Raw genomic sequence first — 24,493 nt, 5'->3', positions numbered from 1 at the left:
CAGATGGTCCATGTCTGGTCATGCTCCGTATCTGTTCATTAGACCTTGGCTCTATTATAACCGCATCCAGATTTATATGTCCACAACCGGACATAGAAGTTTCAGCCAACCGAACAAAGTAAAAAAAAAAGTTTATTCTGTGGCTCACCGGCCTCTCTGTCCACGCGTGGGTAATAGACCTTAACCTACAAGCTGTGCGAGAATGGCTATATGGATACCTACCGTAGATGAAATCACCCAGCCACCCTCATCACCAGTAACATACTGGCAGCACGCGAGGAAGACGGCATAACCCACAAGCTGAGTGAGAATGGCTGTACGGATCCCTACCGAATGGTTGAAATTCCCCGGTCACCCGATCACCGGTAACATTCTGGCAGTGCATGAGGAAAGCAGAGCCTACCCCACAAGCTGTGCTACAATGGCTGTACAGGTCCTTACCAAATGGTGAAAGTTCCCGAGCCAGACGGATCAATGGGAACATACTGCCCTCAGAGGAGTAACACTGAGCCTAACCCACCAGCAGAGCAAGAACACCCATCCGTCTCCTCACTGAACAGTGAAAGTTTCAATGCATCCTTTGCTTCTCCCCCTCCCCCGTCCCTCCTCCATCCCTCCCCGTGCTCATCACTGCCTGCCTTTTCTCCCTCTCCTCCCTCAGTCCTCCCCCACCCATGCGTTGCCCATCATCCTTGCATGATTTTTTTTGTTTTGTTATATTGCGATTTATTCAAATACTATCAGTTGTATCACAATTCTGAAAACACCAAGAGAAAGGTCATGAAATTCTGCATCTAGACATATGCTCAGCTCTTGCACGGTGCAGGCAAAATTTTGTGTAAGATGTTGGGAAATTATGTGAGGGTATTATTTACTCTTCACCAAGTTCATTCTCACTGCTTTCTGTACTTTCACTCATCAGTTTTGTGTGTTTTTATTAGCTTATCTTATACAAGTAGTATAAACATCATTGACGATGATGGTATACAATTTAAATCGATAAAACCAATTTCTAGGGGGCATACTGAAATTAAGAGATTTTTTTCTTTGTGTCACAGTCCGCCATTACTCTAGCTATCTCAGACTTTTTGAAATCCCAAAAGGGTTAAAAATATTGCAACCATTGTCTTCACCGAATTTTTTGGTGGACTTTTGTTGTTTATGTATTGCCTTCTTAGTGTCTGGCATTACAATGAATATATCCAAAAGCATTTTGATGTCTGAATACAGCTGAAAGACCAGAGAATGTTGCCAATTAGGATGGGTACTGTACATTAAAGGTAAGATATTTGTGGATTTTTGTTTATTCATTGTGTTCTTAGTGTCTAGCATTAAAATGGATATTACCATGTGTGTTTTGGTGTCTAAATACAGCTGAAAGATTGCAGAACACTGCCAAAATTTGGAAGGGTACTGTGCAAGTTGTGGAAGCAATGAAGAAAGTTAAAATGGGGAAAGCCCCAGGAACTGATGGAGTGTGTAGTGAAATGCTGAAGCATGGGGGAGATATAGTAACAGAATGGATGTGGAAGATGTGCAGATTGGCTTGGGAGGAAGGTAGAGGCCAGGAGGATTCGAAGTCATGTATAATTATTCCCCTGTACAAAGGAAAAGGGAAAAAAGAAGTGTGTGGTAATCATTGGGGCATCTGCCTTCTTAGTGTACTAGGAAAAGTATATGGTTGGATACTTATTGACAGAGTTAGGGAAGTACTGTAACAGAGGAGTTAGTGGGAGAAGAACAGGAAAGGTTTTAGAAAGGGAAGAGGTTGTGTAGATAGATATTCATTCTTAGATTTTTAGTGGAAAAGTTTCTAGAGAAGGGAAAGAAGTTATATGCAGCCTTCATGGATTTGGAGAAAGCATATGACAGGGTGGATAGACAAGGATTGCGGAAAGTATTAAGAATATATGAAGTAGATGGGATGTTGTTGAAGGCCACGAAGAGTATGCATGAGGGTGCTAAGGTTGCAGTGCGTGTGGATAGTGAACTTAGTGAATTTTTCTATTTTAAGATTGGATTGAGATAAGGATGTGTCATGTCTCCATGGTTGTTCAGTCTGTACATGGATGGGGTTATAAAAGAGATACAAGGTAGGGCAGTGGATATTGGAGTGGCCCTAGTGAGAGAGGACAGAGATACAAGGTAGGGCAGTGGATGTTGGAGGAGCCCTAGTGAGAGAGGGCAGCATTTGGAAACTCCCTGTACTCTTGTTTGCAGATGTTGTTAAGTGAAGACGAAAGGGAGCTGCAAGGCTTGGTGGATAAGTTTGGGATGGGAGAGTGCGTAAGAAATGGAATCTAAAGGTGAACGTAGGGAAGAATAAAGTGATGGTCTTTGAGAGAAGTGAAGTCAGTGAATGTACAGTGAGATTGGATGGAGAGGAGATGGAGAATGTGAGTGTGTTTAAGTACTTGGGTATTGTAATGAGCAAGGATGGAAGTTTAGAGGGTGATGTGCTTGAAAGGGTGCAGCAGGGAAGAAAGGTTTCTGGTTCCTTGAAAGCAGTGATAAGAAACAGGGAAGTGTGCATGGAAGTGAAAAAAATACTAACTGACAATATTGTGATACCAACTCTAACATATGGAAGTGAAGCTTGGACCTTGTTGGAGGGATACAAGTCATGAGTGAGAGCAGTGGAAATGAGTTATTTGAGAGGAGCATATGGAGTCACATGGAGAGACAGACTGACAAATGAGGAAGTGAAGGAGTGTTGTGGTGTGGATGTGATAGAAGGCATTAGGAGAAACACATTAAGGTTGTTCGACCATGTGGAGAGGATGGAAAGTGAGAGGCTGACACGAAGAGTGTATGTGAGTGAAGTGGAGGGGGAGGCCAAGGATGAGATGGAGGGATGGAGTGAAGAGGTATATGAGAGAGGGGGGTGTGAGCTGGGAGCAGGGCAGTGAAATGGAGGGGGACAGAGCGACATGGAGGGGATTTGTTTGTGGCCACCCCTTACGGGATTAAGGCGTCTGGCAATAGAAAGATAGACAGATAGACTGCACATAAAGTTTTTGTTGTTGTTGTTGTTTATGCACTGTTTTCTCAGAGTTTAGGATTATATTGCATATTGCAATGTGTGCATTGATGTCTAAAAACAGCTGAAAGACCTCAGCACACTGCCAAACTTAGGAGGGGTACTGTACATATTGGCAGGGTTTTGCATATATATATATATATATATATATATATATATATATATATATATATATATATATATATATATATATATATATATATATATATATATATATATATATATATATATATATATATATATATATATATATATATATATATATATATATATATATATATATATATATATATATATATATATATTTTTTAAGCATTTTCTCAGTGTTTAAGATGATACTGCATATTCCAATGTGTGTTTTAATGTCAAAGAAGAGCCAAAAGACCACAGAACACTGCCAGAATTAGAGGAGGTACTGTGCATATTGATATTTATTTGTTGTTGTTTAAATCCAAGGGTTGGTTGGGGTTGATTGCTCATGCCACTCAGGGATGAATGAGGCTGGTCACTCTCATCTTAAATGTCTGGACCAACTTGCCTAGCCCTGGGTTCCTACGTTCCTCTGTGGGGTGACATAGGATTGGATGATGATGATGATGATGATGTGTATGCATTGTTTTCTTAGTGTTTAGGATTATATTGCATATTGCAATGAATGTTTTGATGTCTAAAAACAGTCAAATGACCGCAAAACACTGCCACAATTAGGAGGGTTACTGTACATATAGGTTGGGTATGGGTATGGGTAGGATATGGGTACAGTAGAGGATATTGCTCTGTATCTGGACACTGTCTGAATCTGGTCATGCCTTTGGCTCTATTATGATGGATAATTGAGAGATTACAGTATTAAGACTCATCGAGGATGTTAGCAACACTGCAGCTGCTGCATGAATCAACTACGGTATATACTTAAACTACAAGTGATATATATACTGTTAGAAGCACTCCAATAACAAAAGATGTTTTTTTTTTTTTATTATTTTCAAAGGTAAGACTGCATCATAATCATCATCTAATCTTGTGTTTCTCCATGAGAAGCGTAGGAGCCTGGGGCTGGACAAGTTGGTCCTGACATTTAAGATGAGAGTGACCAGCCTCGCTCATCCCTGAGTGCCATTACACGAGCAATAAACCTAAAGCTCCCCTTGGATATAAACCTGCACAGGCTCAATCTGACTGGAGAGACTTAATTACCACCTAAACAACCAGGTACCATAATTTGGTGTTACCAACCAGCTTAGCAAATGGATTCCTGGTGTACAGGAAACCATTTGGCCTGTCTCTCAGTGCAGTCACCCAGAGACAGAAGTAAGAGGAAAGAATGAAGGAATGAAAGACAGAAGAGGAAGAAAGGGAAGAAGGAAGAACAGGAGGAAAGGGCAGTCACCCGAGAACAGCACTACACTGAGTGAGTGGATAGTGAGCACCGCCACCTATCACACAAAAATGTGGTTGGATTTGAGGTAGAAGCTTCCTGACTTAACCTCAAATGTGGTAACTACAGCACTGAGATGGCTAACACACAAACATTCAGACAGTTGCCATTTCAAAAATCTATTGAGAAATACACAGGTAGTCTGAAATAAACTAGGAAGAACAATTTATTATCCTAACTCCAGTATTATGTGCCATGTCACTACCTTACAACCACGGAAGTTTTGTCTATTCGTATTCGTTGACAGAAACATTCTGTCTTGTAAAATTTTCTGAACAGCCCTGTATTTCTCACATACTGTATTTCAGCTTGCCAGAAAAAATTTTATTCCTGAATTATTTAGTGTCTACAAACTGAAAAAATGGCTATCACATTTATGAATATTTAAGTTCGTTACAAGAAAGGCAAGTCTCTGGTGGCATTTATCCTCCTACCACATTCCAATACTATTTTACACCATAACACAGTGATGGACACCTGGCATGAACTGCAAATTTATTTATGGTACAGAAAATTGGAACACCAGATGCTCATGTTTGTCAATACTGGTGTTTAGTTTTTATAGTATGACCCTATGTCTCTGGCAACTCATATCTGACAAACATCTCTCCTTCATTCCACAAGAGGGCAACTCATTATTTGCCTACAAGCTGTCCTGACAAGGATGGGTATCACCAACCTGACACTGGTGGGCAACTTGCTGGTGATAGTCAGCTCCACAGTGGCCTCTGACCCTGGGATCAGTCGTCCAGTTGACACCATCTTCAGCCCACCTATCTCCAATACTCGGTCACTTGGGATTAGCACCCGGGAATCTGATAAAGGAAGTATGTCAGTGGTTAATTATATTTTGCATTAACCAGGCAGTCCTTATAAGTCATGTGTCTTCCAATAAATCACTTTTTTTTTCTTTTGTATAGTTGGTACAGTACCTGAAGAAAATGGCAAATCAGTCTAACAGGAACCCCTGCAACTGAGTGGCAATGTTTCTTTAACTCCTTAACTGCGGGGCGTCACTTTCGTGATGCTTGGGAGCAAGGGATCATACCGCGGGGCGTCACTTTTGTGATTCTGTGTTATTTTAAATTCGCCCGGGCTTTCAAGTGGTGGTTTGTATCATCTATCAGTACTACCAGTGTCCAGCTATACTCAGTCCTGCTAATGTCACCTGTACTCCCATCCACTGTTGACAGTTTAGCCATTTTTCTCCTGTCCTTGACTCCCCCCCTCCTTACCTACCCTCCATTACCCTCTCCTCCCGCCTGACCAGCTGCGCTGCACTACACAAATCCTGGACGGATTTTTCCACTCATTTTATCCATTGAAATGCGCCCTTTGCCTTATTCTTATACAAAATAATAGATAAAAGAAAGAGAAAAGGTAATTGATACTGCCATACATCTGGAATGGGCTAATTATCACCTGGCAACACCTCACGTGCACTCGTTCGCTAATTCTCCCTGTCTATTTCCCCTTGAAATATGCTGTATGACCTGTTCTCATAATAAAAATATATTTAAGAAAGGAAGGGAGAAGCCTAAGTGATATTTACATTCACCTGGAACTACCTAATTTATTATGTATTATCTAGATTTCCTGCCAATCATTTCATAGCGTATATATTAGCAGCTGTCACCACGCTGACATTGGCAACCCTTCACTGCCCCTAAGCCACAGCATTCAGTTTACTGTCGTCTTTCAAGGTGAAACCAAGTCGGATTCGCGCCTGTCCAATTCTGCCGCTTTTAGCCCCCTGCAAAGGGCCCTGTGACCTCTACCCTACTAAACCTCATGTGGGAAGGGTAGGGCTAAGTGACTCTGCTGTGGAACGTGAACTGGCTAATTTATCAATGATAATGATGGACAGTGACTACGATCTTTCTTGTGACTCTAAAACAGTGCAAGTGGAAATGTAAATAATGTGTAAACAGCAAGTGAAAGCAATGAATGTAAATATAACTGAACAGTGGAAAATAGTTTTATAAGTTACTGCAAGTGACAGTGCATAACACAGTGTAAATAAAATAGAAAAGTAAATAACGTAAATAAAATAGAGAATGTAAACAGAAATGTAAATAAGTAGTAATATAAGAATACGAGTATATATACTAGAAGTAATGAAAGTGAATGTGAAAGTTTCGCTCTAGCATATATGAATACTGGGAGTAATGAAAGTGAAAATGACAGCTTCGCTCTCTACGCTAATACAGTAAAACCTCACTATATCGAACTAATTGGGGCACAAGCCAGTCTGAAAAAAGCAAAAGTCCGATAAAAGCAACATCTGGACTCCTCCCTAGACTTCTTCCTCCTTTCTTATGCAATGAGAAGCACTTGTCACTCATGCATTTACTCTACAGTCTCTCTCTCTCTCTCTCCTGCACTGGGGACTTCCATTTTACTTCACATATTTTTTGTCTTCCTCGTCACCTTCATCTTCACCTTCCCATTCATTTAGCCTTTGCTTTCAGTTCACTTTGACATTCACATTCACTTTCATATTCAGTTCCTTGCTCACTTTCACCTTCACCTTCACAGTTTCACTACCACTCATTTTGAATTTCCATTTCACCTTCACTTGCAATATTACTTTCATGTTTACCTTTAGAATTACTTTCACTCACCTTCACTATCACCCTCCCTTTTACTTTCACATTCCCCTTCACCTTCACATTCACTTTCATTTTCACCTCTCTCACCTTCATCTCCGCTTTCACCTTCACCTTCACTTTCATTTTCACCTCGTTCGCCTTTACCTTCACTTCCACCTTCACGTTCATCTTCACTTTCACCTTCACTTTTATTCATTTTCACTTTCATCTTAACCATCACTTTCACATTTACTTTCACCTTCATTTTCACTCACACTTTCACCTCACCTTCATTTTCACCCTCACTTTCACTTTTGACTTCATTTTCAACTTCACTTTCACTTTCAACTTCACTTTCTCAATCACTTTCTTTTTATACTTCATTTTCACCTTCACTTTCACCATTTTCACATTCACTTTTACTTTCGCCTTCACTTTCACCTTCTCCTTCACTTATAAATTCACTTCCGCCTCACTCTCTCCTGGAGAGAGAGAGAGAGAGAGAGAGAGAGAGGAGGGACCAATGTTATGCCTATCTCCCTCATTTGTTTATGGGAAAGGGGACGCCACTTGTCATTCCCGTATTTATTCTCTCTCTCTCTCTCTCTCTTGACTGACATTCACATTCACTTCCATGCTCTTTCACCTTCACCTTTACACTCATTTTCACAATTACTTTAATTTTCATTTTCAATTTCACCTTCACTTTCTCTCTCTCTCTGTCCCATCTCGGGGAGAAAGAGAAGGATTGGAGGAGAAGGAGAGAGGGAGAGAGGAGGGACGGATGTTACCGTATCTCCTCCGTTTGTTTGTTTATTCATTTACTTCAAGAGGCGGACTGCTTCTGGCTTTATCAGACTTTTTCTGATGCATAAGAAATTTGTCCAGTTGGCTCCTCGAGTTCGATAAAAGCAAATTCCACTATACTGAAGTCCGTTATATCGAGGTTTTACTGTATACAGAACGAGAAAGTGAATGCCTGGAGTGAAAATAAACTACTAGTACTAAAAGAAACTTATAGATAAATATTGTATATATATATAAGTGTAATAAAGTACTAGGAATATAAAGTGTGAGTATATTTATAAATAATAAATGACAGCTCTGCCTCAGAATACCATCAGGGAACCAGCACGGGAGGAAAACTCATATGCACTCGTAATTTACATTGCTTTCACGGTGTTTTTTTTGGGGGGAATATGGATTCCAAACTACTTGAAATTCATAGAATAGTGTTTGTAGTTATAATATCAGGCAGTGGTAACCATATTACGGGGTACAGGGAAGTGTAAAGTGGAGACTTCGTCACCCAATTTCAGAAGTCCCCATAAGTCCTACGATACACGACGAAGGCTCAACAAACATCCCAGAAGAAAGCTGAAGGTATGTGCCATATGCTTATATAATTATAATATTCTAGGATCTAATAACTGATTTTTGGCAAATATTTTTAAAAAGTCAGTCAGAGCACGAATATCCCCGCGGGACATGCACGGCACGCTCCAAACAACCCTGCAGTTAAGGGGTTAACTGACTGAGATATTAACTCGTTTCATTTTGTTTTTGAAGGTTCCAACATCCTTGCGTGCGTCAGCCTCGATCACTTAAAGGCGGCTCTCCATGATGCTCAATCTCTGGCAGCTTACCTATTTAGTCACGTATCCCTGAAGTAACACTCAAAGACCTCATCCCAGGTCTTTTTTGGTCTACCTCTTACCATCATATCCCCAACATTAACACTTCTCACACTCTGCACACAATTACCATCCCCATTCCTCTCCACATGCCCAAACAATCTCAATCTACCCCTCCTCTTCACAACACCAACACACTCCAGTCCCATCCTACCTCTCAACTCTTCCATCATAAACCTAGCCCCCCAAGGCCTCACAACATGGATGCACTGCACATCCACCTAATCATTGCCATTTCCATACGTTTCAGCCTGTGAAAATCCTCTTCCTTTACTGCCCAGGTCTCACTACCATACAGCATTACACTCCTAACACATGCTGCAAATAAAGATCCCTTGGAAAATAATAATTAAAAAAAAAAAAAAAAAATCATCATCATCATCTAATCCTGTGTTGCCTCATGTGGGGCGTGCGAGCCTAGGGCTTGGCAAGTTGGTCCTGACATTTAAGATGAGAGTGACCAGCCTCACTCATCCCTCAGGGGCATTACATGAGCAATAAAACCCAACCACCCCTTGGATATAAACCTGCACTGGCTCAATCTGATTGGAGCGCCTAAATTACTCACTAAACCACCAAGCCCCATAATTTGGTTATATGGTTACCACCCACTATAGTCTTTCCTGGTGTACAGCAAACCATTTGGCATGTCACTCAGTGTAGAGTCACCCATAGGCAGAAGGAAGAGGAAAGAGTGAAGGAAAGAAAGACAGAAGAGGGAGTGTAAAGTCACCTGCAAGCAGATGCAAGAGGAAAGAATGAAGGAAAGACAGAAGAGGAAGGAAGGAAGAGAGGAAAGGGCAGACACCCAAAGCAGCACTACATTGAATGAGTGGATGGTGAGTGCCCCCACCTACCACACATGCCTAGTAATAATTGGGATAAATCCCACAGGTTCTATGCTTTTGTTATCACACAATCTTGTAATCACACACTAGGCCTGGTACCACTTACCCATGATAAACACTATCTACCTATTGCCAGACACCATAATCCCGTACGGGGTGGCCATTTGACTCTGAGTTATTTGTTTTACAGGGAGGGGCACTAACCCTCCACCAACCCACCTGACACGCAGGGAGCACGTATGGTTTGGTTATATGGTTACCACCCAGTGTTGTAAATGGTTTCTTGGCTTACAGGAAACCATTTGGCTTGTCACTCAATGTAAAGACACCTGTAACGGAAAGAAAAGCAATAAGTAGTGACAGAAAAGATGGGAGAAATAGGAAGAGAGGAGGACAGGCATAGAAAAAGAATGATAAAGGCTAAGGAAGAAGTAGGCAGCACTACATCAAGTGAGTGGATGAAGTGCTGCCTACTTCCTCCACTGTCTTTATCATTCTTTTTCTGTGCCTGCCCTCCTCTCTTCCTATTTCTCCCATCTTTTCTGTCACTACTTATTGCTTTTCTTTCCGTTACACAGGATCACTAAATTTGACATAAACTAAGTACAGTAGAACCTCTCCTGTCTGAATCCTTTTAGTCCGGATTCTAGTTCATCTGAACAAAACTAAAGTAATAAGAATCAAAATTAATACAGATATTCCCAAAATCACTTTAACTAGCTGCACGGAAAGTGATTGTCATTTGTTTGGTCTCGTATTATGCTAGATCGCTAGTTGCCACAAGGCTGCCTTTGTTCAAACACGCAAGAGCATTTGCAACATCAACTAGTTCAGCTACCTGCTATCTTTCTGTTTGGTATTTCAAAAGTTAATGCTCCCTACAGTAGCTCTTAACCTGTTGTGTGCAGCTAGAGGATTTCAGCTACTTCCTCCAGTGAGGGGTGGGTGGGGGGTGGGGGAAGTTGTCATGTTTTACTCTCGTTACCTGAAAGAGGACATCATTATTATCCAGCATGCAACACCATAACTCACCTCGGCTTTTGCACTGCAGATTTTAGAAGTTGAGAGAGGTGACATGTCAGATGAAGAGGAAGAATAGGGATACCACAGGTAAGCAGTGTGTGAAGAATGATGAAGGAAGGGTAGTGGTGAATAGTGTGGATATTAAAGACACATGGAGAGACCATTACAGCTGGTTGTTAAATGAGGAGTCTGACTGGGACAGGGAAGATTTGGGGCCAGCAAATCCAGTGTATGGCCCTTGACCTCTGATTGATGTTGCTACCATGAGTGTGGCAATAGGCAGGATGCAGCTGGGGAAGGCAGCAAGTGTGTCTGGATTGACTGCTGAAATGTTGAAAGCTTCAGGAGATACAGGAGTGAGGTTAGTCACTGACCTGATAAATATGCTTATAATACGAGTGCATTGTCCCAGATGATTGGCTGAAGAGTCTAACTGTAAATGTGTACAAGGGGAAAGGTGATTCCCTGGAAAGAGGAAATTCTAGAGGCATAAGGCTTTTGGAAAAGCTAATGAAGGTATGGAGTTTTAGAAGGTATGATTAGAAAAAGAGCAAATACTGATGAGATTCAGTTTGGGTTTATGCCAGGCAGGGGGACCACAGATGCCATATTCACTGACTGACAGCATCAGAAAACTAGATAGGAAAGAAAGGGGAACTGTACTCTGTTTTTGTTGATTTGGGGAAGGCCTTTGGCAGAGTCCATAGAGAGGTGGTGAAGTGGGAAATGAGAAAGCTTGGCTTGGAGGAATGGCTGGTTAGGTTGTGGGTGCTCACATCCGGGTAAGAGTGAATGGAGATCTGAGTGCTGAGTTTTCCGTGAATGTTGGAGTGCATCAGGGGTCGGACTTGAGCCCCCTGTTGTTTACCATGGTACTTGAAGCCAACTCCTGTGACTTCAGAAATGGACTCCCGTGGGAGATGTCGTGTGCTGATGATTTAGTGTTGATAGCAGAAAATGAAAGGAAGGCAGAGGAAAGATTTAGGAAGTGGAGAGATGGTATGGGGCATAAGGGCTTAAGAGTAAATGCAGAAAAACAAAAGTGATGGCATCTAGGGCTAGGGGTGACACTGTCAAAGAAGAGAGAGAGTGGCCATGTGCGGTCTGCCACAAGGGTGTGGGAAGTAATTCAATCTTGTGCAGTATTTGTGATAAATAAGTGCATAACAGATGTAGTGATATTAGACACAGACAGCAAGATAATGCCGATTTCATGTGTGTGGTGTGTCGAGGAGAGCATGTGGCTATTGCCAGGCATGAAAGGACTGATTTTTTTTTTTATGCGAGAAAGAAGGAACCAAAGGCCATGAGCCCACAATAACTGTTCCTTCCAAGAGAAAAACAAAATACAAGAGAGCCAAATTCAAGATCCATGCATTTCGAGATGCCTGGACACACTGCATTTGAAAGACTGGAGATCATAGGAAGAAGAAAATACAGACAGAGGGAGACAGTTCCAGAGTTGACCTGTTGCATAAATGGAGGACTGGGAGTAACGATTAACTCTTGCTTTAGAGAGTTGGACAGAAAAGAGATGAGAGTTTGCTGCTAGACGGGTGCTACGCGCCCATCGTAAAGGTGGAGGGATGCATGCAGACAGTTCAGAGAAGCAGTGACCACTGAAGTGGCAATAGAAAGAGGTAAAGATGCAACAGTGCGGCGAAGAGACAGAGGTTGAAGGGAGTCAGTAAGAGGAGGAGAGTTAATGAGACTAAAAGCCTTTGACTCCACCCTAATGAGAAGAGCTGCATGTGGGGAACCTCCCCACACATGAGAGTTGTACTCCACCCAGGGGTGGATAAAACCCCTGTATAGAGTCAACAATTGTGCAGGGGTAAAGAAGGAACGGAGTCGGCTTAGCACACCTAATCTATTGGAAACAGATTTTACAAGAATGTAATATGATCTTTCCAAGGTAAGTCCCGAGTAAATGAAACCCCCAAGCATATTCAAGGATGATGCAGGATTAATCAATCAATCAATCAATCAATCATTTCCTGTGGCACCCCACGGGATGCATAGGACCTCAATGAACTCTCTCCACCAATATTTGTCTCTTGCCATCTCCTTCAGGTCCCACCAACACTCCTCTCCTGCTTCTTTTTTCATTGTCCTCAACCAGGTTTCCCACGGCCTACCTCTACCTCTTCTTCCTCTAGCAGTCCACTCTGGCACATCCTGTATTAAACTACCTTCTTTTCTGTATATGTGCCCGAGCCACTTCCATCGAGACAGTCTCACATATTCATTAACTGGTTCCACTCTCATAATATCCCTTACTCTTGCATTTGTAACTCTGTCTTGCCACTTTACCCCAAGAATCCTTCTCAATATTTTATTCTCAAATCCTAATACTTTCTGATCTGTTGCAATTGTACTGTACCATGACTCATGCCCATAAATTAAAATTGGTCTAACCATGGACTTGTAAATTTTCACTTTAGTATGTACCGAAAGCATATTATTATTCCAAACAGATTTCAACATTCCAACTGCTCGCCAAGCCTGTCTAATCCTGTCCTCAATTTCATTGTTTAATGATCCATTAGATGATACAATCATTCCCAGATATTTAAAGTTTTCTACATTCTTCACCACATTATTCCCAATTACACAATCGATTTGGTTCTCCACGTTCATATTAATAATTTCAGTCTTTCCACAATTTATTACCAATTCCACTTTTTCTCCTTCCTCCACCAGACAATCAAGCACCCTCTGCATCTCGTAAATACTTCCGCAGATCAGTACAATATCATCAGCATAATCCAAATCCATCAGCTTCTTATTTTCTTTCCAGTTAATTCCCGCACCTGTTCTCCTTACAACCTTTTTCATAACATAATCCATAACCAAAACAAACAGCAATGGCAAAAGAACTCCTCCTTGAATCACTCCTGACCTAACTTGAAATGGATCACTCAAAGAACCACCCACCATTACCTTACAGAAAGTACCTTCATGCAGGCTTCTAATAATATTTACAAACTTTTCTGGTATACCATAGAATCTCATAATTTTCAACATAGCTCCACGTGAAACACTATCAAACGCCTTTTCAAAATCCACAAAACACATACTAAGTGGCATTTTCATCTCATTAGCTTGTTGCATTAGATGCCTTACAATAAAAATCTGATCACTACAACCTCGACCCTTTCTAAATCCCGCTTGTTCTTCTCTTATAATTTTATCAATTACTGGCTCTATTCTGTTCACCAAGATTTTGGAAAAGACTTTTGCAACTACAGGTGTCAAAGTTATCCCCCTTCAATTGCCACACACACTTAAATCTCCCTTTTTTGGTATTTTTATAATCACTCCATTTTTCCACTCTTCTGGAATTCCACCATTATCCCAAGCCACATTAAAAAGTTTCAAAAGCGCATTCATCAACTTGTCATTTTCCACCTTAAGCATTTCAGGGAATATTCCATCCTCTCCTGGGGTCTTAAAATTCTTTAACTCCTTTATAGATTTTGCTACCTCTTCCAAAGTTATATCCCCTGTTTCTATCTGCAAATCTCTCTCGGCTGGCAAAATCTCCTCTTCAGCTGGGATTGGTCTATTTAGAACATATTCAAAGTACTCTTTCCACCTTCCTTTTATATCCAAATCTTTAGTCATCAAATTACCATTTCTATCTCGTACAGGTATTTCCTTCCTTCTCTTTTCAGTCTCAGTTAACTCCTTTATGGCCTGATACGCTGCTCTTGTGCTCTGACCGTCATTTTTACTTAATTTAATATTTGTCTCTGTCGCCTTTTCATCATATAGCCTCCTCTTATCACATCTAACGAGTCTTTTTACTTCAGAATATAAACTCCAGTACTTTGCTCTAAGTACTTCAACTACCTGGCAATCAGCATGTTGTTCTTCACTTCTTAACTTACCCTCTTTCCTTTTCTGAATTGCATTCCATGTTTCATCTGACATCCACTTTTTCCTTCTCGCTTTCCCTTTTTTCTTAGTAGTAACCTTAGCACTCTCATGCAAAACCTCTTTTACCTCTCTCCACATTTGATTAATATCATTGTCTTCAGATTCCATCAAAGTCTGCAGGACTAGAAACCTGTTCCTACATTCCCACCGAAACTTTTCCCTCGTGCTCTCATCACTTCTCAGCTCATCAAAATCATAATTATTACCTCCTGTACAATTACCATTAATGTTTCTCTTAAGTTTTATTTTTATCTTTGACACAATAAGTTGATGATCACTACCTATATCTGCCCCCCTCCTTATGCAAACATCTTGCAAATAACTCCTATGCCTTCTGCTAATTGCAATGTGGTCAATCTGGTTGCAATATTTACCACATGGTGAAATCCAAGTAGTCTTATGTATTTTTCTATGCTCAAAGATAGTTCCACCAATTATAAGGTCATTTGCCAAACAAAAGCTTCCAAAGCGCACCCCATTTTCGTTTCTTATACCAACACCCTCCTTACCCATACAATCTTCAAAGCCATCCCTACTACTGCCAACAATCGCATTAAAATCACCAATGCAAACTAACACATCATGTCTTGCCACTCTATTCACTACATCCTGCAGCTTCTCATAAAAGTCATCCTTCATTTCATCAGCAGCCTCATTTGTCGGAGCGTACCCTACAACCATACTGATATTAACATGGTCAGATTTTAATGAGCATAAAGCAAGCGCTCATTAATTGGTTCAAACTCACATACTGCCTTGCAAGCATCTCTACTCAGCAGTAAGCCTACTCCTTGGTAATGATTTCCATCACTCCTACCAGAAACCAACATAGTAATACCATCTTCCAAATTCATTTTATCAACTCCAAGCAACCTCGTTTCTGTAAGTGCACAAATATCCATCTTGTATTCCTTGAACAAAGCTGAATATTATTAAACATTAGTGGGTATACCTGTGGAAGATTTTGTTGGGTTGATAGGTGTAAGAACTGAGTCTTTGATGCATTAAAAATAACCAGATTATTTTTACACCACTCACAGAAACGAGCCACATCAGACATTAGGTGTGCCATTGCCTCATCCCTTATTTCTTGACGTAACTGCTGAGATGGACGTTGTGGGAACTGAATGGAAAGGTGAAGGGTGGAATCATCAGCAATCAAGTGGATAGGGTTAGATGTATGGTTTAGAAGGTCACTGATGAAAAAAAGGAAGAGAGTTGGTGATAGGAAAGAGCCCTGAGGAACATCACTGTTGATAGATCTAGGAGAAGAATGATGGCCATCTACGTCAGCGGCTACAGAACGACCAGAAAGGAAACTAGAGATGAAGGCACAGATAGAAGGACAGAAACCGTAAGAACGCAGTTTGAAAATTAAAGATTTATGCCAGACTCGATCAAAAGCCTTTGAGATGTCAAGTGCAATGGCAAAGTTTTCACCAAAGTCCCGAAAGGAGGATGACCAGGAGTCTGAGAGGTAGGTGAGAAGATCGCCAGTGGAAAGTCCCTGACAGAACCCATACTGACGATCAGAAAGAAGGTTGTGATAGGAAAGATCCTTTAAAATTTTTCTATTAAGAACTGACTCAAAAACTTTTTGAGATACAGGATGTTAAAAGCAATTGGACGATAGTTAGAAGGTTGGGAATGGTCACTCATCTTTGAGACTGGCTGAATGAGAGCAAACTTCCAGCAAGAAGGAAAGGTACAAGTTGACAGACAAAGGCGAGAGAGTTTGCCTAGGCAGGGTGTTTCGTTTCGTTTCGTTTTTAAAGGCTCCAACATGCTTGCATGTGTCGGCCTTGGTCACCTAATGGCGGCTCTACATGCTGCAGGATCCATTGCAGCCTCCCTGTTCAGTCCCTTAACCCTGAGGTCACACTTAATGACCTCGTCCCATGTCTTTCTCAGTCTACCCCTAATAACCCCACCCCCAATATTAACACTTCTCACCTTCCTCACCCAATTATCATCCCCCATCCTCTCCACATGTCCAAACCACCTCAATCTACCTCTCCTCATCACAACACCAATACACTCCAGTCCAATCCTACCTCTCAACTCTTCCATTGTAAACCCAGCCCCTCCAGGCCTTAGACGCAGGGATGCACTGCACATCCACCTAATCATTGTCATTTCTGTACGTCTGAGCCGGCGAATGTCTTCCTCCTTCACTGCCCAGATCTCACTGCCATACAGCATTACACTCCTAACACATGCTGCATACAAAGACCCCTTAGCACGTAGGGAGAGCCCTCTCAATGTTAGGAGAGGCAAGAGCTCCCTGAACTTCTTCCAACCACTTCTCACCCTAGCCACAGAGCTAGCTCCAGCCCCACCTCCAGCACACAATATGTCTCCCAAATAACAAAACTCTTCCACACACTCAAGAGATTCATCAGCAAGTTCAATCCTTTCACGTCTGACAATCTCCACCTGCTCACCCCGGCACGCCGTACACATAAAATCAGCATTATCTCGCAGTCTACCTCTGATACCACTACATCTCTTATGCACCCATTTATCACACACACCGCACAAGATGGAATTACTTCCCACGCCCTTGTGGCAAACCGCACATGGCCACTCTCCCTCGTCTTTGACAGTACCGCCACCAACCCTAGATATCATCACTTTTGTTTTATCTGCATTTACCCTTAAACCATTCTGCCCCATACCATCTCTCCACTTCCTAAACCTATCCTCCGCCTCCCTTTCATTCTCTGCAATCAACACCACAGAAGCACAGTTCTTGAGAACAACAGGAGGGACTCCATCAGGCCCATATGCCTTGTTAGTATTGAGGCCTGTCATGGCAGAAAATACATCAGCTGAAGAAATTTTAATGTCAATCATGAGGAAGTCAGACAAGGGAAGTGATGGAGGAACAGCACCAGAATCGTCTAAGGTGGAATTGGAGGAGAAAGTCTGAGCGAAGATATCTGTTTTAAAATAGCTACAGAGCCATCAGAGTAGAAAAGAGGAGGGAAGGATGATGAGGTAAAGTTGTTACAAAGGTTTTTGGCAAGGTGCCAGAAGGAGCAGGAAGACTTCGAGTTGGCGAGTTGAGAGCATTTAGTACGGATGAAATTATTTTTGGCAGAGAGTAGAACAGACTTAGTACGATTCCGGGCAGAAACGTATAAAAGATGTGATTCAGGGGTGGGCTGGCTCCGGTACCTTTTATAGGCCCTCTCCTTGTTGCAGACAGCATTTGAAGAAGCATGATTAAACCAAGGCTTTCTTGCATTAGTCAAAGGATATGAGACAGGAATGTATGCTTCCATGCCAAAGAGAATAACCTCCGTAATGCGCAAGGCACACTCAGATGGCTCCCAGCCATGGAAGCAATAATCATTCCATGGAAAATCAAAGAAGTACTGCCTGAGGGCCTCCCAATCTGCAGCTCCAAAGTGCCACAGACGACGTTTCTTTGGAGGGTCCACAGGCCGTACTGGAGGTATAGGATAGGTTAAGGTGATAAGGTTATGATCGGAGGAGCCCAATGGAGAGAAATGATTAACAGTGTAAGCAGAAGGATTAGATGTAAGGAAGAGGTCAAGTATGTTGAAGCTCTCTCCAAGGCGGTCAGGGAAACGGGTAGGGTGCTGTACAAGCTGCTCTAGGTCATTAAGGATAGAAAAGATGTAGGCTTGTTCACCAGATGGATTAGTGAAAAGAGATGAGAGCCAAAGGTGGTGGTGAACATTGAAATCTCCTACAATGGAGATTTCACAGAAAGGAGAAATGGATAGGATGTGTTCCATCGTAGAAGTAAGATAGTCGAAGAATTTTTGATAGTCAGTAGAATTAGGAGATAAGTAAACAGCGCAAATATACTTAGTCAGAGAATGACAGAAAAGCCGAAGCCAGAGTGTAGAGAATTCAGAAGAATCGAGTTCAAGAACACGAGAGCAAGATAAGTCGTTGCGTATATATACACAACAGCCTCCTTTGGCTTTGAAATGAGTGTAGAGACAGTAGAAGGATACAGAAAAGGGTTTGCTGTCAGTTGCCTCAGACAGCTGAGTCTCGCTTAGGAAAAGGTGAGGTTTGGAGGAGGAGAGGTGGTGCTCAACAGAGCGAAAGTTGGAGGAAAGGTCACGAATGTTGCTGAAATGAAGAAGAAGTGAGTCAGACAGTGGTTCCAGGCAGCTCAAGTCATCACCGGGAGAGGGGCGGAGGGTGGGGGCATTTATGGTCCCCCCCCCGGGGACTCCAAGGCTATGTGTTGTGAAAAAGCCATGATTTTTTAAATTTTAGAAAAGGAAGTGTAGTGTGTACTGCGCATGTAGTTTGGTGTTGACAGATAAAGAAACTTGCTGGTGAGTCTCTTGAGTGTGTGGAAGAGTTTTGTTATTTGGGAGACATGTTATGTGCTGAAGGTGGGGCAAGAGTTAGCTCTGTTGCTAGAGTGAGGAGTGGTTGAAAGAAGTTCTGGGAGCTGTTGCCTCTTCCGACACTGAAAGGGCTCTCCCTCTGTACTAAGCGGTCTTAGTATATGCCATGTTAGGAGTGTAATGCTCTATGGTAGTGAGACCTGGGCAGTAAAGGAAGAGGATATTCACATTCTCAAATGTACAGAAATGGCAATGGTTAGGTGGATAGGCAATGCATCCTTGAGTGCAAGGCCTGGGGGGTCTGGGTTTACAAAGGAAGAGTTGAGAGAAAGGATGGAACTGGAGTGTATTGTTGTGATGAGAAGAGGCAGATTGAGATGGTTTGGGCATGTGGAGAGGATGTGGGCTAATTGGGTAAAGAAAGTGAAAAGTGTTAATGTTGCAGGTAGGGGAGTGAGAAGTAAACTCAGTGTGATCTCAGGGTTAAGGGACTAAATAGGGAAGCTGCCAGAAATCGAGCAGCATGGAGAGGGACCATTAAGTGACCAAGGCCAATGTATCCAAGCATGTTGGAGCCTTCAAAAAAACGAAAACAAATGAAACGAGAGAGGGTGGTGCATCAGTAGAGGCAGAATGGAGGAGGGTGGTGGAGTATCGAGTAGGGTGGTGTAGTGTGAAGGAGGGTGGTGGTGTGTGGTGGAGTAAGGAAGGAGCCAGGAGGGAAGGATTATTACAGTATTTCACTTACTTGATCGTGACTTCCACTATTCTGTATGTTTCTACTAATTATTTTCTAGTTACTTATTACTGTATGTATACTTACTTCACTTATTTCACTTACCATCACTTCTTTGCTTCCACTTCTTTATCTAGTTACTTCACTTGTTTCATATACTATTATTTCTTTCTAATTAATATCAATCTACTTATTATTTGCTTACTTTCACTTATTATCAGTTCTTTGTTTCCCCTTTTTTCATCTGGTTACTCCACTTATTTCACTTACATTACTTCTTTGTTTGTGACATGTAGAGGTGATATGTAGGAGGACTACTGGGCCTAGGGAGCAGGCTGTGAGGCCTATGCCCAGAGTCGAACACATAATAAAAAAATTAAATTATCTAGTAACTTTCCCTATTATGTAGTTACTTCCACTATTACACTTGGTCACTAAGTTATTAGTAACAATTTACAAATTAAATTTTTCATTAATCCTTTATTTCTATTTACCAAGTACATTCAATATCACTTATAGCGTAGATTCTCAAATTTACGTGATTAAATTTGGACAGCTAGATTTTTCATGGAACATCAATTTTTTTTTTTTTTTTTTTTTTTTAATGCGAGGAAGAAGGAACCAAAGGCCATGAGCCCGCAATAAGAGTTCCCTCCAAGAGAAAAACAAAATACAAGAGAGAGCCAAATTCAAGATCCATTCATTTCGAGATGCTTGGACACAATGCGTTTGAAAGACTGGAGATCATAGACAGCAGGAAATACTTACAGAGGGAGACAGTTGCAGAGTTGACCCGTTGCATAAATGAAGGACTGGGAGTAACGGTTAACTCTTGCATTAGAGAGTTGGACAGAAAAGGGATGAGAGTTTGCTGCTAGACAGGTGCTATGCGCCCGTCGTAAAGGTGGAGGAATGGATGCAGACAGTTCAGGGGAGCAGTGACCATTAAAGTAGCGATAGAAAAGAGATAAAGATGCAACAGTGCAGTGAAGAGACAGAGGTTGAAGGGAGTCAGTAAGAGAAGGAGAGTTAATGAGACGAAAAGCCTATGACTCCACCCTATTGAGAAGAGCTGCATGTGGGGAGCCTTCCCACACATAAATTGTACTCCACACAGGGGCAGATAAAACCCCTGTATAGAGTCAACAATTGTGCAGGGGTAAAGAAAGAATGGAGTCAGCTTAGCACACCCAATCTCTTGGAAGCAGATTTTACAAGAGATGTAATATGATCTTTCCAAGATAAGTCCCGAGTAAATTAAACCCCAAGCATGTTCAAGGATGATGCAGGATTAAGCTGAATATTATTAAACATTAGTGGGTATACCTGTGGAAGATTTTGACGGGTTGATAGGTGTAAGAACTGAGTCTTAGATGCATTAAAAACAACAAGATTATTTTTACACCACTCAGAGATATGGGCCAAGCCAGACATTAGGTGTGCCATTGCCTCATCCCTTGTTTGTTGAAGTAACTGTTGAGATGGACGTTGTGGGAACCGAATGGAAAGGTGAAGGGTGGAATCATCAGCCATCAAGTGGATAGGGTTAGATGTACAGGTTAGAAGGTCATTGATGAAAAAAAGGAAGAGAGTTGGTGATAGGACAGAGCCCTGAGGAACACCACTGTTGATAGATCTAGAAGAACGATGGCCGTCTACAACAGCGGCTATAGAACGACCAGAAAGGAAGCTAGAGATGAAGGCACAGATAGAAGGATAGAAACCGTAAGAGCGAAGTTTTGAAATTAAAGATTTATGCCAGACTCGATCGAAAGCCTTTGAGATGTCAAGTGCAATGGCAAAGCTTTTGCCAAAGTCCTGAAATGAGGATGACCAGGAGTCAGAAAGGTAGGTGAGAAGATCGCCAGTGGAGCGTCCCTGACGGAACCTGTACTGACGATCAGAAAGAAGGTTGTGATAGGAAAGATGCTTTAAAATTTTTCTATTGAGAATTGACTTGAAAACTTTTGAAATACAGGACGTTAAAGCAATTGGACGATAGTTAGAGGGTTGGGAGTGGTCACCCTTCTTTGGGACTGGCTGAATGAGAGCAAACTTCCAGCAAGAAGGAAAGGTACAAGTTGAAAGACAAAGGCGAAAGAGTTTGCCTAGGCAGGGTGTAAGTACAGAAGCACAGTTCTTGAGCACAACAGGAGGGATTCCATCAGGCCCATATGCCTTGTTAGTACTAAGGCCTGTCATGGCAGAAAATACATCAGTTGAAGAAATTTTAATGTCAGCCATGAGGAAGTCAGAGGCGGGACTTGATAGAGGAACAGCACCGAAATCGTCTAAGGTGGAATTGGAGGAGAAAGTCTGTGCGAAGAGATCTGCTTTATCAGTAGAAGAAATAGCTACAGAACCATCAGAGTAGAAAAGAGGAGGGAAGGATGATGAGGTAAAGTTGTTAGAAAGGTTTTTGGCAAGGTGCCAGAAGGAGCGGGAAGAATTCGAGTTGGAGAGTTGAGAGCATTTAGTATGGATGAAATTATTTTTAGCAGAGCGAAGAACACACTTTGCATGATTCCGGGCAGAAATGTAAAGATGATGTGATTCAGGGGTGGGTTGGCTCCAGTACATTTTGTAGGCCCTCTCCTTGTTGCGGACAGCATTAGAACAAGCATGATTAAACCAAGGCTTTCTTGCGTTAGTCAGAGGATATGAGAAAGGAATGTATGCTTCCATGCCCGAGAGAATAACCTCCGTAATCCGCAAAGCACACTCAGATGGCTCCCAGCCATGGAAGCAATAATCATTCCAGGGAAAATAAAAGAAGTACTGCCTGAGGGCCTCCCAATCCGCGGCTCCAAAATGCCACAAATGACGTTTACTTGCAGGGTCCACAGGCCGTACCGGAGTGATAGGACAGGCTAAGGTGATAAGGTTGTGATCGGAGGAGCCCAATGGAGAGAAATGATTAACAGTGTAAGCAGAAGGATTAGTTGTAAGGAAGAGGTCAAGTATGTTGAAGCTCTCTCCAAGGCGGTCAGGGATACGAGTAGGGTGCTGTACAAGCTGCTCTAGGTCATTAAGGATAGAAAAGATGTAGGATTGTTAACCAGGTGGATAAGAGAAAGGAGAGGAGAGCCAAAGGTGGTGGCGAACATTGAAATCTCCTAGAATGGAGATTTCACAGAAAGGAGAAATGGATAGGATGTGTTCCATCGTAGAAGTAAAATAGTCGAAGAATTTTTGATAGTCAGTAGAATTAGGGGATAAGTAAACAGCACAGATATATTTAGTCAGAGAATGACAGGAAAGCCGAAGCCAGAGTGTAGAGAATTCAGAAGAATCAAGTTCAAGAACACAAGAGCAAGATAAGTTGTTGCGTATATATACACAACAGCCACCTTTGACTTTGAAATGAGTATAGAGAAAGTAGGAGGATACAGAAAAGGGTTTGCTGTCAGTTGCCTCAGACAGCTGAGTCTCAGTCAGAAAAAGAAGGTGAGGTTTAGAGGAGAAGAGGTGGTGCTCAACAGAGTGAAAGTTAGAGGAAAGGCCGTGAATGTTACAGAAATGAAGAAGAAGAGAGTCAGACAGTGGTTCCATGCACTACTACAGTAAAACCTCAATATAACGGACTTCAATAGACCGGAATTCGCTTTTATCAGACTCGAGGAGCTATCGGACTAAATTCCTATATATCAGAAAAAGTCCGATATAGACAGAAACAGCATGGACTGCCTGACCACTTCAGGTATGTTCACCACAATAAGGTAAATAAAAGACATGTTTATAATTGTACAGTACAGTATTATTATGTATACAGTAATCCCTCCACTATCCGATGTAACAGAGCCAAAGGCATGTCCGGAAAGTGGTCCCGTCCAGAAAGTAGGCCTCTGACTGCTGGACTGGTACTTATGGAACCTAACCCAGCCTAACTTTGAAAGCCACCTAAATAACTCCCTACCAGACATGCATAGTACTTATTTAAAACTATTTAAGACCCTATTCAAACCAATAATGGACATAAAGCATGAAATAAATGGAAAGGAACCAGAGAATGAGGAATTAGAAGTGAGTATGGAAAATACTTAGGCCTAGCAGCATACAGGGTACTGTACTGTACTTACAGCACATCTGTGGCCGCCTCCTCTAACTCTCTAAGGCTCTGGTAGTTGTGAAAATGCTCTTGAAGCACATACAGTAATCCAGTGTTGTGCTACACTTAATTCTTTGCACTGTGAGTTATAATTGTTTAACACCGCACATTCTTCTTAACTGAGCCACACCAGTTTCAACCACCATTCTAACCACCATTTTGCACTCCACACTCTCTCCACAGTTAATCCTTTGCACTCCACACTCTCTCCACAGTTAATCTTTTGCACTCTAAATTCTAATTTCATAACACTGCACAACACTAAGTTCCCATGTGGTCTAGTGGCATGGTACTGCGGTTTATTCACAAAAAATGGGCACGTGCAGCATCGATTACGATGGACATCTTCCCTGAACGAAGGTTAGGCAGTAACTGGGAACAGGGTTGCCTGATCTGAACTCGGCCACATTACCAAACTCCTCAATTTTCATTGCCAAATTCTTAAAGGAAGCATTTATTCTTCACTAATTATATATACAAGTGGAAATACATGTAATCACTATCCTTATAATAACAGAATGTTGATTATTTTCACGCTATGTTGGCTAGCAGATTAATCAGAGAGAGCGGACAATCCACCATCTCCATCCTGTGTATGTGAAAAATCCGTTTGGTAATGCATTATTCTGATTCATTACCAAATGAATTTTTCATTACCAAATTGGCCCATATTTGATAATGAAAAATACCAAATGGCAACCGTGACAGGGGAGGGGAGAGGAGAGAGGAAGGA

The 24,493-nt window shown here is 41.8% G+C and overlaps 1 protein-coding gene across 1 annotated transcript in view; it reads right to left on the bottom strand.

Annotated features, from left to right (window-relative positions):
- The window catches only part of SIDL (SIDL trafficking protein particle complex subunit 10), a 578,423-nt gene that overhangs the window by 235,120 nt on the left and 318,810 nt on the right, over positions 1-24,493 (bottom strand). Inside the window, exon 13 of the mRNA XM_080275724.1 lies at positions 5,158-5,293. Within this exon, the coding sequence (XP_080131850.1) occupies positions 5,158-5,293 (136 nt within the window). The remainder of the gene's footprint in view (positions 1-5,157; positions 5,294-24,493) is intronic.

This window comes from Coenobita brevimanus, chromosome 62 (genome assembly GCF_032717465.1).
Source record: "Coenobita brevimanus isolate Jiangsu-jjx chromosome 62, ASM3271746v2, whole genome shotgun sequence".
Taxonomy (NCBI): domain Eukaryota; kingdom Metazoa; phylum Arthropoda; class Malacostraca; order Decapoda; family Coenobitidae; genus Coenobita; species Coenobita brevimanus.
Note: the sequence above shows the minus strand (reverse complement) of the source record. Positions and strands in the feature narration are given on the sequence as shown.